Here is a 17,866-nt window from a genome sequence, read left to right on the forward strand (position 1 = left end):
AAAACGAACAATAGATTTTATCACTCGAGAAGTAATTTTGCCTTAACTGTTGGTAATCATGGAAACTAAAAAATCTGAAACTTCACCATTCTTGGGTTTCGTCGTCCTTCATACTCTTCTTCAGAAAACGCTGAATTTTAACTAGTTTTCCAGCTTTTTTTACCCCAAGACAATTCTTGTGCTTTGTTCATATACTTACACTATAATATGCTACAAGTACCCTACATTTTCCCTAAAAAAAGACAAAAAAACCCACATTTCTTTTAAAAAACCCAGCTTTAGTTGGGTTTTTTTTTTTGGGTTTTATTTAAAAAAACCCAAAAAACCCTGGGTCCATGGGCTTTTTTAAAAAAACCCGGGTTTTTGCCAACCCTGCAAGCAACACAAAATCTTAAAACAGAAAGCCCAAAAAGCTAAATCTGCGCGCAAGCGCAGTTGAAATGGCAAATTTGTGATAACCGAGATTTAACGTCTACTCAAAATAGAAAGCGGATTTAATGAATGAATTTGTATTGGAAAAAACGCTAACATCGAGAGTCATCCACTACAAGTTTTAAAAAAAATTGTATTTGAACTCAATACCATAGGCGGATTTAGGACTGAGTTCCTGGGGGGTAGGATTTTTTTTTTTTTTGAGCAACATTTTTAATTGCCCTCCCCCTCCCATGTTTTTGTCTGTTTTCTGTGATGCGTAAGGCCATTCTTTACTTTTTTATGTGTCGTTTTCATTACTGTGTGTATTTTCATTATGCTGTCCTTTTTAAATTGACCTTAAAAGAGAGGGGGCTGGTATTAAGAGAGCTCCCTTTTAAGTGGGATATAGAATATCTGCAGTTTTAGGGGGCCCGGGGGTTACTCCCCCGGAGGAAATTATCTAAAATGGATATAAAATTCTGCATTTTGAAGTCTTTTAAGGGTTAATTGGAAATAATAGGCAAATATATATATATATATTTAAGTTTTATGCTTTAAAAGTGCTTTGTGATGCAAGTTAATACTTTAAAAGAAATGAGATTTAGAGAATAGGTATCAAGAGAGTAACATACTACCCATTTGAACAATTCTTAATTTATACACTTGATAAGAAATAAAATTGAAGCACACTTTGCTTAGGAGTTTCAAAGACTTGTCTAATTATTTTCAAGGTTTGGTTGGTTAGATTGGGTTTCTGGCTCAAGAGCCCTTGTAGGCTATACTGCGCCAATTCTTTTCAGGGATTTTAGAACCTATCAATAATTTGCACTTTCCAGTCTCTGAAATTGAGTAGTAGATTATAAACAGTTGAACAGTATTGTTCGAACTTTGTAAGAAACGGCTATTTTAAGTTTAAAAGAAAAAATAAACTTAAATTTTCTATTCCAAAAAAAAAAATCATGATTTTTTTTTTGTTATAAGATTTTGGAAGATAAGTTGTTACTATATAAACTCCTCCCAAAACTGGGGGGCATTGTCCCCTTTGCCCCCCCCCCATAAATCCACCCATGCTCTTCTAAACTATTCAAAAACGAAAAAATAATGATTTTTTTTCTAATTTTTGGAAGATGTGTTGTTACTACATAAAGTCCTCCCAAAACTGGGGGGGCATTGCCCCCCTCTGACCCCCCATAAATCCGCCCATGCTCAATACATGGATTTTAGATGAATAAAAATTATTTTATGAGCAGCTGAAAATTAGAACAAGGTAGATCAATATGTATAGATTGATAGTAGGAATGAAACGATGGTTTTATAAAAGTTTTTCAAGTCTGAATAAAATTGGGGAGCGCCATTTCCAAAAAGTTGGCTGCGATGAAGGAAATCTGTGGTCTTTCTTATTTAGATTGCTCTATTCTTATTTTGATTGGAATCCTGATTAGTGACGTGGATCGGGTAAATACCCAGCGGGTGGGTAAATATTTTTTGGGTATTTACCCGGGTATTTACCCAAGGCCTGGGTAAATACCCAAAAACTGGGTATTTTACAAAAATTGCAAAAAAGTGAATAGGATTTTTTTAAAAAAATCTAAATGTGAAATAATTGGTGAAACTGATAGATACATATATGTATTACACAGTTTATAATATTTTTTATTGAAAGACTTGATGAAATCATGAAAGAAACATATGGTGAACCCCCTAATAATTGCGCATTTTGCAAAAAAATTTTTAGGTGGTATTAAAAGGTGACTATTTTCTTTTTTAAACATAAACCCTAAAATAAAAGATTGAAAATTTTAAATGTTTATGTATATTATGTGTGTGTGTATATATATGTGTGTGATAGAGAATACACCTGAGCAATTGAACTAAGTTTGGAGGAAATTTCTGCATAAGATATAGGTAAATAAATAGTAATAATAAATTGAGCGACATTTCGTTACATTTTGATGTCATGCAGGGATATATTACTGCGTTATAAAAGACTAGGACCTTAAAAAATTGATGTTTGCATTTTTTTTTAACCAGTTAATCTTTTTACTTTTTGTAGAATGGCTTTTTATATCTGAAATTTGGCTATCGACATTGATCAGGCACATCCAACACATTTAATGTGAATATCATATTAGATTGCTAAGCTGTTTCGCACAATAATTCTTTAAATATGTGATCAAAATACAATTTTTGGGCAAAAATTTATTGTTTTGTATATTGTTTTTTGTATACAGAAAAGTATTTTAGTTGAATATAAATTTTTGAAATAAATACCCGGGTGTTTACCCATTTTGGGTATTTACCCGGGTATATACCCTGGGTATTTACCCCTAAAAATAAATACCCGGGTATTTTACATCACTAATCCTGAGTCCCGAGTCTGAGTTATTGATTGAGTCATTGTCTTACAGGTGGGAAGAGTGCAGAGGGCGAAGATTCCAAAGAGAATGTTCCGGTGGCCAGCATTTTCCAAGCCGTGGAAGCCAAAGAGGAAGGTGGGTTTGGTTCTTTGGAATTCAAAAAGGGTTTCAGACTCATGGAGGGGCGTTTTTCAGTCTTGCTCTTCAAAAAGATGGGCTTGGAGGAAGTCATATGCAGTTGACAACTACTGTGGCTAACATGGAAATATCCAATATTAACCAATTCTCAAACGAGATCTTGCTAAGGACTTTGACAGGATGAGAAGTCAAAAGATACAAATACAAATGAGGCGTGCTAAAGTTAAAAATGTGGAGATAACCAGTACAAACATCTCCCCTGTTTTAGGGCAAGAAGTGGTACCATAAAATTCCGAAAGTAACCCTCCCTATTTTCAAAACAAAACTTGTTAATTTCAGAAAGGGGGATATAATCGAGATTTTTTTGAAAAATGAGCCAAAATAATTGTTTTTAGAAGTATTAATTTTAGAGTACAGAAAAGAAATAAGTAAATAAGAGTTAATATTAATGAAGAGTTTGAAATTAATTAATAAAAACCTGTCATAATTTTCTAGTAGTGATAAATTGCATGTGGGCGCCATTTTTTCGAAAGAAAGGATTTTGTACCTTAGTTGGCGAAATCCCTATAATTTATCACTTGGAAATTCATCATGTACTGAATGTAATAAGGTTACAGTAAAAGAAGCAAAATCTTAATGTTCTTGTCTCAGAATAGAAGAAAAAATCGCAATCACGGCCGCCAATTCGTCACGAAGATCGTAATTTCGAAAACTGAGCTGTGCAAAGTACGCGATCGCAAACAGAGACAAATCTCTTATTTGATTTTGTGAAATATACATTTCTGATGATCGTTAACTCGTTCAATTACTTTATTTCTCCTTTAAAAAAGGTTATTTTTAAGTTTCGCACTACTTTTTAACAATGCATTTCCAAAATTGCGTCGTTTTGAAGATTGTTCATTTTCACAAGTCAGAACAAAAATGCTCCTTCTAAAATAAATAAAAAGCAGAACAGTCATATACATTTCTGCTGTAATACTATGAACAAAAGAAAAAAAAAAAAAACAAACAAAACAGGTGACCTTGCATCAAAAGGAGTCTAGACATTTTGGAAGGAATAAACCATGGAGACCATTTTTTTTCTTTTTTGTTCAAATCTTGTTGTGTTTCTTTTCTTTCTTTTTTTTTTTTTAGAAAAGAAAACATGCACATGGGGGCTGGGGGGGGGGGGTAGAGAACTAAACCTCTGTAAATGCTTTTCAAGTAAAGCAGAAAATGTTATCCTTTTTTTTTGGAGGGAGTGGAAAATGAAGGTGATCAGAAATTTTTTCAGGTGAAAAGGTGGGGGCGGGGGGGGGGGGGGGTATATTCAGGATTTTAAAATGATTTCTCTTTCCACAAAAAAGGGGGGTTATAATCAATAGGGGGGTTACTTTCAGGATTTTACGGTACTTGTAGCCCTGGTGGGTGCTGCTCTACAGCATAAAAATTTCAATCAAAGTCTACCTAGAACCTGAACTGTAAATATGTTTTATTCGAAACTTTAAATAGTCCAGTGACATTCCTTTGCTTCTCTCTGCCCCCCATTATGCACCGAATACAGCACCATCACGAGTCAAAAATTGTCGATTTTGAGTTATATACGTGTCCTGGTGCATTTTTATTAGTTCTATTAAAATGCAAGATGGCCACAAATGAAAAAAAAAATTTTGACCTTATTTTTAAGATGTGTTTTTGTGTTACTATAGGAATTAAGGGCAAGGCAAATTACATTTAAATTGATTTTTCTCAAAAAGTAGTTTTTGCAGATGGGGGCAGTGTTGTACTATGTGGGCAATATGTGATGATAGGGGCCAATCCAGGATTTTTTTCTCGCTACCTATTTTTGTGAAAGTATTGCATCATTCTCTTTTTGTGAAAGTTTTTTATATCATCAGCATTGTTTTTGTGAATTTTTAGAGGCATCCTAATTTTTGTAAAAGAGAAGTAGAATAAGTGAAATTTTAGTTCCAAAAACGTAAATGTCATCTAGTATTATTTTTAACGGGTTTCATTTTTTAGGGAGGGGGTGAGCAAATAACCTGAGAAGTACGGAAAATACCATCGTCATTCCAGCTTAATGGGCTATGTACTGTGTACAATATAGGAAATTATGGGAGAAACAGTTCCTCAAAACAGGTGTTAAAAGATTGGGATAATATTGCATAAATACACTTTGGCGAGAAACAGCTAAAAATGACTTAAAATACTAAAAAAAAGGTTGCTATTGAAGCGATTGTTCATATAAACCTGCTTAGAATTTTATTTTATGAGTAAATTTTGTTTTAAACAGAGAAACAAATTTTATATTTTAAAATGCTAATTTTTGTGACATTTTCGATGTTTTGCGGAAGCTACTGATTTTATTACTTGATTTTTGTGAAAGTACCGATTTCAAAACAAGATTTTTGTGAAGGTACCGAAAAAGGGTAGCAAAATCAGCCTGTATTGGGCTCTGGATGACCAGCGACAGACTCTGAGTCAGTTTATCCATCCCCATTGAAGATCAATGGCCCGTTTAAAACTATTCATCCCATTGCGAGTAACAGTCACTTCTGGTAAACTATCGCAAGTGCCTACGACCCCATTGAAGTAGTCATTGTTCCCGATTTGAAGAATAACTCTGGACTTGAAATGCTCAAAGCAATGGCCCCAGTTCTGTTCCAATAGAATGGACCCTGTCCCCTCTGACTCTCCTTTCTCCATACTAAGTAGGGTTGACAAAAACCCGGGTTTTTTTTTTAAAGCCCATGGACCCAGGGTTTTTTAAATACCCCCCCCAAAAAAAAAACAACTGAAGCTGAGTTTTTTAAAAGAAATGTGGGTTTTTTTTTTTGTCTTTTTTTATGGAAAATGTGGGGTGCTTGTAGCATAGTGTAGCCTAAGTATATGGACAAAGCACAAAAATTGTCTTGAGGTAAAAAAAAGCTGGAAACTAAACCGCACTCTCAGCAGCAGAAGTCAGGTTCTCTAATTATTATTTAAATCTTTTAAACTACATAAGTAGATGTACTATTTTAAGTGATTGTGTCAAAAAAATAATTGTTTAGTTAATTGCAGTTATGATATTGTAAAAAGGGTCACCCACAAGTGATGTCATGCTTTGAGGAGGAGACGGGCTCATGAAATTGTGACAAGGGGAGGAGAGAGGGTGACAAAAAGTGACATCACACAGTTATTGTAACAATATGTTTGTAAAAAATATGACGTGACAAGAGGAGAAGTTTGGGGTGAAGTGTGACACTTTGTGATAAAGTGTGCTAATGGTCAAATATATTGAAAAAAAAGTGACATTTAATGACACTTCATTTTACTCCGCATTTTACTCCTTCAAAACTCCTTCATTTTATTTCTGAAACTGAGTACGAACTCTGACTGAAACAGATGAAAGAAATTAAAGCATATGAAATAAATAAACAAGGCTTAACTAAAGACCGCCGTGGCACGTATAAACCAAAACAAAACGATCCTTTTCAAATTGTGTACTGAAAAAGCAAATCTGAAATCAAAGTAACGCAAATTTCTCTGTACAAAAAAAAGAAACATTTGTCAGCAAATTGAAATTTGATCACTTCAAATAGGGTTACCAGCTTTAAAATTATTGTTCTAAAATTATTTTACATTAATAAACTTTTTATCTCTAGTTTTTATACTTTTAATGCTCTCATTTTGAAAAATGCCATCTGATTGCATCCGATATGAGAAACGAACTTTCACTCTTTTTTTTTTCAAACTAACTTCGCTTTATATGGAGGCAAATAAATGAAAAGTCTATTAAAACCATCATTTCGAGAGTTTATAACGAAATTCTGTTTTTGTGGTGAGTCAAAAATTTGAATGCTGAGTAGATGGTTCAATTTTAATTTTGCTGCAACTGTGTCAATAGATATTAATGATATGTTTATCATAGGCTTCTAAAATACAAGTGTAAAACAATTTTTAAAAAATTAATTCTTTTATGAGCCGTTTTTATACTTTTGCAGCCTTCACTTTGAGAATTGCAATCTCTTTGCATCCGCTTTGAGAATCGGATTTTTCTAATTTTTGGTGTTTAGTACGCTTTGTTAAGAGATAAAAAAATAAATTCTCCTTTTATTTTTATTGAAATCATGAAATTTAGATATTTTTAACAAAATGCTGAGATTTTAAAGAGTTTTAAAGAGTTAAATGTTCAACCACTGCTTGATTTTTTTTTTCCATTATTTAACGGAAATTACTATTATTGGCAGAAAAAAGAAAAAAATTCGCAAAAAACACCCATTTTGAAATTTCATTTTACACCCCCCCCCCCCAAGGAAAATTGTTTGCTTTTTCACAAAAAAAAAAAGAGGACCCTGTTCAATAGCCAACGCATATTGCAAATGCCAGGTGCCCACCAAGGACAGGGGGGCAGGGGTCATCAGATTGCACCATTGAAACTTTTAGGGGTAGAGAATTTGAAAAAGATTTTGGGCTCAGTTTGGAGGGAGGGGTCTCGCTCTTGAGAGGGGAACCCCCCTGCCTTATTTCCAAAATAGCTATTTGAAAAAAAGACTCTAAAATAAATTTTGCAGACAAATTAGGAAGTTCTAAAAGCTTGTTGCAGACTGCTACAAAACTTTTTGCCACTGCGATCAGTACAAACGGTTAGTACAAGGAGAGACTGCCCATAGGGTTGTTTATATTATTACAGGGTTCGTACGCTCCTTCAAAACTCCTCCAATACTCCTTCATTTATGAAATTTTTTCGAAGGGCCCTTCAAACTCCTTCATTTTGGTTTTAACCTCCTTCAAAACTCCTTCTTTTTTAGTTCAAGACTACATAATCTTCCTCTATGACAGTAACTTATAACACTTTGATCAACAACTTTGTCACAAAGGCGATGTTAATGTAGTAATTTCTTTCTTTTTTTTTTTTTACGATTTATAAATTGATCATAGTTAAGTCATAAAAGTTGAAGGTGAAAATAGTATTAGATGACTAAGACATTTCATAACTGAAGTAAAACATGTTGGTGATTGGCTTTTTTTTTCTTTCACGTTTTATGATTATTGTTTTTCCCTCCTCCACAATCTCAGCAGCAAAAGTCAGGTTGTTTAATTATTGTTTAAATTTACATAAGTAGATGTACTATTTTAAGTGATTGTGTCAAAAAAACAATTGATTAGTAAATTGCATTTATGATATTGTAAAAAGAGTCATCCACAAGTGATGTCATGCCTTGAGGAGGAGACAGGTTCATTAAATTGTGACAAGGGGAAGAGAGAAGGTGACAAAAAGTGACATCACACAGTTATTGTAATAATGTTTGTAGAAAATATGACATGTGTGTCTGTGTGACAAGAGGAGTTAGGTGAAGTGTGACACTAAGTGATAAAGGGGGAAGGGGTCAAATATGCTGAAAAAAGTGTGACATCATTTATAATGACAGCCCATAGTACTCCTTCAAAACCTCATTTTACTCCTTCAAAACTCCTTCATTTTATTTCTGAAATTGAGTACGAATCTTGTATGTAGTCTGAATGACGTGAAAAATTCAGATTACGTAAAACAAACAACTCTCCGAGCAACGAAGCAGTTTCTATTGTTAAATCTTGCTGCGGAGTGAAGTTCAATTCTTTGGCTTGAGATGAGAAAAGCACAGATAATCTGTTGCACTGTATAATCCGCCCCTCATTCATTTTAAGAGATAATCCACGGATTATGTGCAGGAAATTATAAGTACTTTACTTTTAATCTAGTTTAATTTTACTTTAAATCTAGTTTAGAGATTGAGTTTCCGGATCGATTATCCAAGGACGGATACAAGGGAGGGGCGATTGCCCCTCCCTCGAGGGACCCTGCACCGGTAATTTTTCCGAATCGAAGTCTTAAAATGCAAATGTATGCCCTTTTTAATGGCATTAAGAAAGGAAATAGGGTTCGAATCAATCTTAAACAAAGTTTTGGGGGGATTAAAGTTTCAACAAGACAATTTTAAACGATATTTGGAAAAGAAGTTTGGAATTTGGAAGCCTTCCAAGGGTATTTTGCAAATTTTAACTCTAAAAGCGTATTTTAGACTAATTTTGACAATGTTAGGGGGGAGGGAGGTTGGAAACTTTCCCCAGAAATTATTACGAAATTGAAATTTTAAAACAGTTTTGGAGTACTTCTTTCAATAGTAAAGGAAAGTAATAATTTCGAGACTTCTATGGCTAAATCTTTACATTTTAGTTCTTTTAGATAACTGTGACTCCCCCCCCCCATCGAAAAATGTATAAATCAGATACGTAGTAAGAGGCCAGATAAAAAATCAACCTCCTCCTTGAAAACTCCTTGACTCCTTGAAAACTTTCTGGATCTGCCCTTGCGATTATCTCTCGTTTCTTTTTTCCAGACACGGACAAGGAAGTGTCTGAGCTCACGGGGGGCCGGGAGCCCTCCCGGGGGGAGGGGCGCCACGACACCCCCTTCTGCTCGACCACGCTCAACCTGACGGACGAGCCGCCCCCCGCGGAGGGGGAGGCGGCCCCCCAACCCAAGGGGAGCGAGGAGGAGGGGGAGGAGATGTTCAGCAGCCTACAGGAGGGGGACGGCGAAGCCTTCGTGCCCACCTTCAACCGGTTCAGGTAATGGGCGGATTCGAGCGAATTTTGGTTTAAACCAAGTGGTTTTTTTTATAAAACCATGTGTTCCCACATGGTTTTTTTTCTTTTTAAAAAAGTTAAAAATTTTTATTTTTTAAAAAACGATTCGAGTGAATTTTGGCAGGGTTGTTTGGTTTAAACCAAGTGGTTTTTTTTCTTTTTAAAAAAGTTAAAAAGTTTTTATTTTTTAAAAAACGATTCGAGTGAATTTTGGCAGGGTTGTTTGGTTTAAACCAAGTGGTTTTTTTTTTAAAAAAACCATGTGTTCCCACATGGTTTTTTCTTTTTGAAAAAGTTAAAAAAAATTTATTTTTTAAAAAACGATTCGAGTGAATTTTGGCAGGGTTGTTTGGTTTAAACCAAGTGTTTTTTTTTTTTTTTAAAGTTAAAAAGTTTTTATTTTTTGAAAAACGATTCGAGTGAATTTTGGCAGGGTTGTTTGGTTTAAACCAAGTGGTTTTTTTAAAAAAAAAACATGTGTTCCCACATGGTTTTTTCTTTTTGAAAAAGTTAAAAAAATTTTATTTTTTAAAAAACGATTCGAGTGAATTTTGGCAGGGTTGTTTGGTTTAAATCAAGTGGTTTTTTAAAAACCCATGTGTTCCCACATGGTTTTTTCTTTCTTAAAAAAGTTAAAAAATTTTTATTTTTTAAAAAATGATTCGAGTGAATTTTGGCAGGGTTGTTTGGTTTAAACCAAGTGGTTTTTTTAAAAACCCATGTGTTTCCACATGGTTTTTTCTTTTTAAAAAAGTTAAAAATTTTTATTTTTTAAAAAACGATTCGAGTGAATTTTGGCAGGGTTGTTTGGTTTAAATCAAGTGGTTTTTTTAAAAACCCATGTGTTCCTACATGGTTTTTTCTTTTTAAAAAAGTTAAAAAATTTTTATTTTTTAAAAAACGATTCGAGTGAATTTTGGCAGGGTTGTTTGGTTTAAATCAAGTGGTTTTTTTAAAAACCCATGTGTTCCCACATGGTTTTTTCTTTCTTAAAAAAGTTAAAAAATTTTTATTTTTTAAAAAATGATTCGAGTGAATTTTGGCAGGGTTGTTTGGTTTAAACCAAGTGGTTTTTTAAAAACCCATGTGTTTCCACATGGTTTTTTCTTTTTAAAAAAGTTAAAAATTTTTATTTTTTAAAAAACGATTCGAGTGAATTTTGGCAGGGTTGTTTGGTTTAAATCAAGTGGTTTTTTTAAAAACCCATGTGTTCCTACATGGTTTTTTCTTTTTAAAAAAGTTAAAAAATTTTTATTTTTTAAAAAACGATTCGAGTGAATTTTGGCAGGGTTGTTTAGTTTAAACCAAGTGTTTTTTTTTTTAAACCATGTGTTCCGACATGGTTTTTTCTTTTTAAAAAAGTTAAAAAATTTTTATTTTTTAAAGAACGATTCGAGTGAATTTTGGCAGGGTTGTTTGGTTTAATCCAAGTGGTTTTTTAAAAAAAACCATATGTTCCCACATGGTTTTTTCTTTTTAAAAAAGTTTAAAAAAATTTATTTTTTTGATTCAAGTGAATTTTGGCAGAGTTGTTTGGTTTAAACCAAGTGGTTTTTTTAAAAACCCATGTGTTCCCACATGGTTTTTTCTTTTTAAAAAAGTTAAAAAATTTTTACTCTAAAAAAAGTCATTTTTTTTCAAAAATGATTTTTTTGAAAAATTTCATTATTTTTCCCCAATTGTAATCATAAATTTTACATGTTATTGCAAAGAGAAAAATTTAATTAATGCAAAGTAACTGACAAAGCTTTATAGATAAATTACAGATTTAATAAATTTAGAAACTTATATTTTTTAAGGTAATGCAAGTTTGCTAAATAGTTTTTATTTATTTTTTCTTTTTTTCTTTTTTAAAATCTTTGCAGCTTCACTAATCCTATTAGGTACATAAATATACAAAGCAGACCAAATAAGTTTTTCTAAAATTTGACCCTGGGTTGAGATTATGTACCATTGAAGCGATGCATAGTGTAAAAATATCTTAGCACTAGAATATTTAAGTGAGGAGAGAAAAAAAAATAAAGAAGTCGAAAAACACTTAAAGTAGGCATAAAATTGCGTATAAGGTATAACACTACCCAGTGAATGAACAGCGCATCATAGATTGGTAGATAGTTAGGTAGATAGACAGATAGATAGACAGATAAGTATATAGATACATATATAGATAGATAAGTAGATAAATAGATAAGTGGATAAGTAAATAGATAGATATATAGATGGATAGATAAGTAGATAGATAGATAGATAAGTAGATAAATAAGTAGATAATTAGATAAATAAGTAGATAGATACATCGACGGATCAGTAGATAAGTAGAGAGATATGTAGATAAATCGATCGCTAAGTAGATAGATAGATAAGTGGATAAATAGATAAGTAGATAGATAGATAGATAAGTAGATAGATAAGTAGATAGATAGATAAGTAGATAGATAGATAGATAAGTAGATAGATAAGTAGATAGATAAGAAGATAGATACATCAACGGATAAGTAGATAAGTAGAGAGATAAGTAGATAAATCGATCGCTAAGTAGATAGATAGATAAATTAAGTAGATAGATAGATAAGTAGATAAATAGATAAGTAGGTAAGTAGATAGATAAGTAGATAGATAGATAGATAAGAACACAGATAGATAAATAAGTAGATAGATAAATATATAGATAGCTAGAAACAGATAAGTAGATAGATTGAAAAATAGATAAGTACATTGATAAATAGGTAAATAAACATAGAGATAGACCGATAGATGTGTAGATAGAAAAATAGATAGAAAGGTATATTGATAGATGGATGGAGATATAAAAAGATAGATATAGATAGATATAGATAGATAGATATAGATAGTTATATAAATAGATAGATAAATAGATATAGATAGATGGATAGATAGATCTCAAAGAAACTTAGTTTCTTTTTGAATCAAAATTTATCATGTTCATTCACTGGGTCGTTGTGCCATTTTTCCTTCAAACACCTAAAAATATCGGAAGCGATACCATTTAAGTTCCCGCGATTTTTTAGAGATATTTACATAGATCAATTAAAATGTTTCAGCTATCACAATCTGTATAGTATAGAATTTAAAATTACTAGGATTTTTAAAAAAATGAAATTGTGCTTAACTGTTCATTCACTGGTCGGTCTACCCTACCATGAATGCGGGGTTTTTCGGAACCTTTATGTTATTCTACATAATCTTCCATCTTTCTCCATGGAACATAAAATCTCATGGCTATAAACAGCTACTTATTTGCTTGACAAAATCAAAACAGCTAAAAGTTTTAAATTTAAAGGATATTTAAAATGAATAAAAATCTGGAAAAGTAACCTGAAATTTGTGTAAGTACACAAAACTTTTCGAAACGTGGAGTAAACACCTGGTTGAAATTCTTGATTGAGAAAATTTTAATTCGTCAGAAGTAGGTTTAGGTTTTTTTTTCTATTTTTAATTCATAAAATTTTTGTTGTACAGTCATTTCCAGAAGAAACATGATGCCATTTATACCTTTAAAAGTTAAATTTTCGGAATTGAGGCCTTTCTGCTTGTGCTTCGGTAAGGATCGCCTTTTTTTATCCTGCCGATTTTGGTCAGGCTGATTTAACTAAATAAAAAAATAGTGTTACAAATTTTGTAGATAGTAATTATTTTTGTGATTAATTTATCTAAATTTGGCGTTTATTAAAATATCTTTCATCTAAAATAATTGTAGTAACGTAACCTGTAAATGGTTTCTCGTAATGAATATACAGCCCCTGTACATTCGGTTGAAGTATACGGTCCCCTCATTTCTGACTGATGGTCAGACAGCACTAATAAATTATTTCCACAAATATTGCTACAAATTCTGTAAATATTAGTTATTTTTGTGATTAATTTGTCGTAATCTAGCTAAATTTGGCGTTTATTAAATTAGTAGAAATTAGTAAAAATGACACTTACTAATAAATTATTCCTACAAATATTGTTGCAAGTTCTGTAAACAGTAATTATTTTTGTGATTAATTTGTCGTAATCTGGCTAAATTTGGCGTTTATTAAATTATCTTTCATCTAAAATTATTGTAGCAACGTAACCTGTAAATAGTTTCTTGTAATGAATATACAGTCCCCGTACATTCGATTGAAGTATGCGGTCCCCCTATTTTTCATTGATAAGATTTGAGAATGAATAAAAAGAAGCTATGAGAAATGCGTAGAACTCAGTAGGATTTTCTAGGGATTTCTTCGCTCGGTATAAAGCGCTGGGCTTCTTGTGAATGAGTCAGTTTCGATTGAGAACTTGTACTGAGAGTGTATTAGCTCTGTTTATTGCGAGGCATTTTGCTGTGTTGTTTCTCGTATTTGGATGTAAATACGTGTGTCACCGTTGAGTTTACGGTGTTGTGTGATATTTGCTTAATTGCTGATGATTCATTTAGCAGTTGTTAACGGTCTCTCCTGTACATCTTTATACGTAAAGGACTAATCTCTGTCCGGGGTAAACTTCAAAACTACTGGAGGGATTTTAACCGTTTTTTCACCATAGATAGCTACATAATCCGGGAACAACTTAGGCTATAATTTATTGCTAAAACACTTAGTTTAAGAACGTCGTGATCGAAAACTGAATGTCATGTCATTTCCGCATCAAACGATTAAAGATTAAACCCATTGTTTTTCGAAAATTCGTTGCCTAACAACAGCAATATTAAAAGTAATCATAATGTAAATTTTGAATCAAGGCCTCTCTGGAGCAAGCATGAGTCTAAAGTCATTTAAACATTTGGAAACTCACTTTTTAACCGACTTCAAAAAGGAGGCGGTTATCAGTTCGTACCGTATGTATGTTTTTTTTTTTTGTTTGTCCACTCACAGCGTCTCACCTAGTGAACCCATTTTGATGATTCTTTTTTCAATGGATAGCTGATGGCTCAACTTAGGTCCCATTACTTTGTTTGACCATATTTGTTCTTTAGAAAACAGTTATGGGCAAAAAACAGTAAATTTAATGCAATTTCCCTATTATATGATTAAAATTATATGAAACCCATTGTTATAAAAGTTTGGTACTACCATATAACAGTGACATTAATAGTAATTGTAATGATAATTTTGAATAAAGGCTTCTCTGAAACAATACAGTGATATAGAGCCAAACTACTTACTAGGTAACTTCTTACTTTTACTGAAATATCTACATTTACACTAAAAAGAATATTAAAAAAAAAAAAAAAAAAAAAATAGAACCGACTTCAAAATTGCTCTAAAAAGTGAAAAATAGTTTTATTCTTTAAACACCATCGATAATACTTTTAAACAAAACTTTTGAAGTTGGTGCAAAAACGATCGATAAAGTCATTCACAGCCATAACTCAGTTACAACTATAAATTTAACCAGGCCCAGTTTCTTCAAAACCACATGCATTACGCATTGATGACAGCATATTTGAGTCTGATATAAATGTTTCGTTCCTAACTTTGGATGCTTTTCTGAAAAAAAATATGAACAAAGCATGGTTACACTGGATTTTACGTTTTGTTTTTGCGCCAACTTCAAAAATTATGTTTAAAAGTATTATCGATGGTGTTTAAAGAATAAAATCATTTTTCACTTTTTAGAGCAATTTTGAAGTCGGTTCTATTTTTTTTTTTCAAAATTTTTTTTGCACACTTAGGTAAACATAGTAGACAGCATTGTTTCTTTTTTTTTGTGTGTGTGTGTGTTGTGTGTACTATTTAAGTAAAAAAAGCGCACAGTATTTTTTTTTTTTGTTAGATATATTTTGGAAATTCTTCAAATTTTTATATGCTTCACTTTGCGCTTTCATTTGTAAATGAATACTCTTTCGTTCTTTATACTTATTGCTTTTTTACTTTTATGGGTAAGGAAGAAGCTCGATTTTTAATCGCGTCAAAGCGGCGAGTTTTGAGTTCTTTCAGTTAAAACAGAAAATGAAAGAAAGTAGCAATTGTTTTTCACAATTATTACTGACCCAGGCAACGCCGGGTATTTTTGCTAGTAGTGTAAATAAATCTCCTGTGTTTTTCTCAAGAACTGTGTCGTCCTTTCAAGAAAGTGGATCCGTTACAATAGATATTGACACATTCAAAAATGCGTGGAAGTTCTGTTCGGTCTATTGCGAATAAATTGAAGCCTTTTTTATGGGAAAGAATGTAATGAAGAAGCACCAAATTAGAAATATGTATTTCATTGATATAGTCAGGGCCTAATAGAGGCTGATTTTGCTACCGTGTTTCGATACCTTCACAAAAATCTTGTTTTCAAATCGGTACTTTCACAAAAATCAAGTCATAAAATCAGTAGCTTCCCCAAAACATCGAAAATTTCACAGAAATTCGCATTTTAAAATAAAAATTTGTTTCTCTGTTTAAAACAAAATTTACTCATAAAATAAAATTCTAAGCAGGGTTATATGAACAATCGCTTAAATAGAAGCCTTTTTGTATATTTTAACTCATTTTTAGAGCTGTTTCTCGCCGAAGTGTATTGATGCAATAGTATCGCAATCTTTCAACATCTGTTTTGGGAAACTGTTTTTCTCATCATTTCCAATATTGTACACAGTACATAGCCCATTCAGCTGAAATGACGATGATATTTTTCGTACTTCATAGATTTTTAGCTCCCCCTCCCCAAAAAACGAAACCTGTTAAAAATAATACTAGATGACATTTACAATTTTCCAACTAAAATTCCACTTGTTCCACTACTACTTTTACAAAAATTAGGATGCCTCTAAAATTAAAAAAAAAAAAAAAACAATGCTGATAAAAAAAACTTTCACAAAAATAGAATGATGCAATACTTTCACGAAAATAGGTAGCGAGAAAAAAATTCCTGGATTGGCCCCTGATAGTTGAAACAAAAGCAACAGTAAATGTAATACCGCCCAAAAACAATGGGAATACTGTCGGACCATCGATTCCATGGAAAGGCTAATATCCGGTTCATAGGCGGAAATGGGGGTATCTATTAGTTTATAGGGGTGGTAGTTGGTTTGTTACAGATGTCCACTGTTGCCTCTCTATTAATTAGCCTTAGTTTTGTAAAAATGAAAATGTGCTCACAGCAACATTTTTTAAAATTAAAGTACATTTGATCTATATTCTCACGGCAAAAATGAATTCATTTATTTATGCACAACAAAGTTTGGAGCTTTTACCATTTTGCTTTTACGTTCCTGAACGAAAAGAAAATATTTTATTTTTGTTGTTTCCATGGTAACTATTTTTGTTTCCCCTTATTTTATGTTTGAGAATGCAATCGGTGAATAAGGCACTAGTGACATTATAAAACGCGTGCATCGAAATCCCATCGCTATTTTCCCCTCTCCCCTGCTGGATTCATTCAGATGGAATCGTCTTTACTTGGCACATTGCCAAATTACATACAATCCATCGTCAAACAGTAAAGCCGTGAGAATGAAATTTTTTTTTTTCTCGGTAAATAATTTTATTTAAATATTTTTTTTAACTTTGTAAATCAATTTACGTGTGAAAAAGTGGTGAAACATTCCCCGTTTTCCTCCTAGACTTATTTCTACTCTCTCCTTTTAATATGTATTTGTTATTTTGTTACACTATGGTCGAGTTCATCGTTTTCAATGGACATTTGCTGCGATGTTCTGTTTTTCAATATGTTGTTAAAGGTTCCGCTGCGACTTCCAACTTTCTTGAAATGTTCACAGTTCTTGAGAAGACACAGGAGATTTATTTACACTATCATACTTGACTCCCGTTTTTTGCTTCCATCTCCCGATTTCCCGTTTTTTACGATTTTCTCCCCTTTTTTCCGTCAATCATCAAAAAGTTTCACTTTCTTCTCAATAGATGGCGCCCTTTTCTAGTCTACCAATGTCAGGGAATAAGAATTTTTTCAATTAATAACTCATTTAGTAAAAATTAATTTTTTAGAAGCTTTCCCCATTGTATGTTCAACGAAGCACGTGCTCTGCCGAAAATGGCAGCAGATTTCAATCCTTTTGCATCTTGAAATGGTTTCAATTGTTTTGAATGTTTGAATTTATTTTAACATGTGCTACCCTATACCTACTTATTTTATATTGTATTTTCATTATATATTGATTTCCTTTTTTTTTTCGGATTTTAGTGATTAAATTTTTGTATCTACTTTTCTGGTAGAGACTGGAGAATGTACGAAACTTTAAGTAAATTCACTCCTTATTATTTAGTTTTTCCTTAGCAGTCTATTTTTCTTGCTACTACCAATTTGCTTACATCTGCAAAAACTCCCCATTTCACTTTAAATTTAGTACTCATATTATTTAAAAGTATAATTTAGTAATTCTGTAGCGAGGATATGTATGGTGAATCACCTATATACCTCTAGTGGAATCTCCT

At 32.3% G+C, this 17,866-nt stretch overlaps 1 protein-coding gene across 1 annotated transcript in view; it reads left to right on the forward strand.

Annotated features, from left to right (window-relative positions):
* Window positions 1-17,866, forward strand: part of LOC129232827 (hamartin-like) — a 115,516-nt gene that overhangs the window by 62,450 nt on the left and 35,200 nt on the right. Inside the window, exons 12-13 of the mRNA XM_054866926.1 lie at window positions 2,823-2,906; window positions 9,248-9,479. Coding sequence (XP_054722901.1) covers window positions 2,823-2,906; window positions 9,248-9,479 — 316 coding nt within the window. The remainder of the gene's footprint in view (window positions 1-2,822; window positions 2,907-9,247; window positions 9,480-17,866) is intronic.

The sequence above is a fragment of the Uloborus diversus genome, unplaced genomic scaffold (assembly GCF_026930045.1).
Source record: "Uloborus diversus isolate 005 unplaced genomic scaffold, Udiv.v.3.1 scaffold_14, whole genome shotgun sequence".
NCBI lineage: Eukaryota > Metazoa > Arthropoda > Arachnida > Araneae > Uloboridae > Uloborus > Uloborus diversus.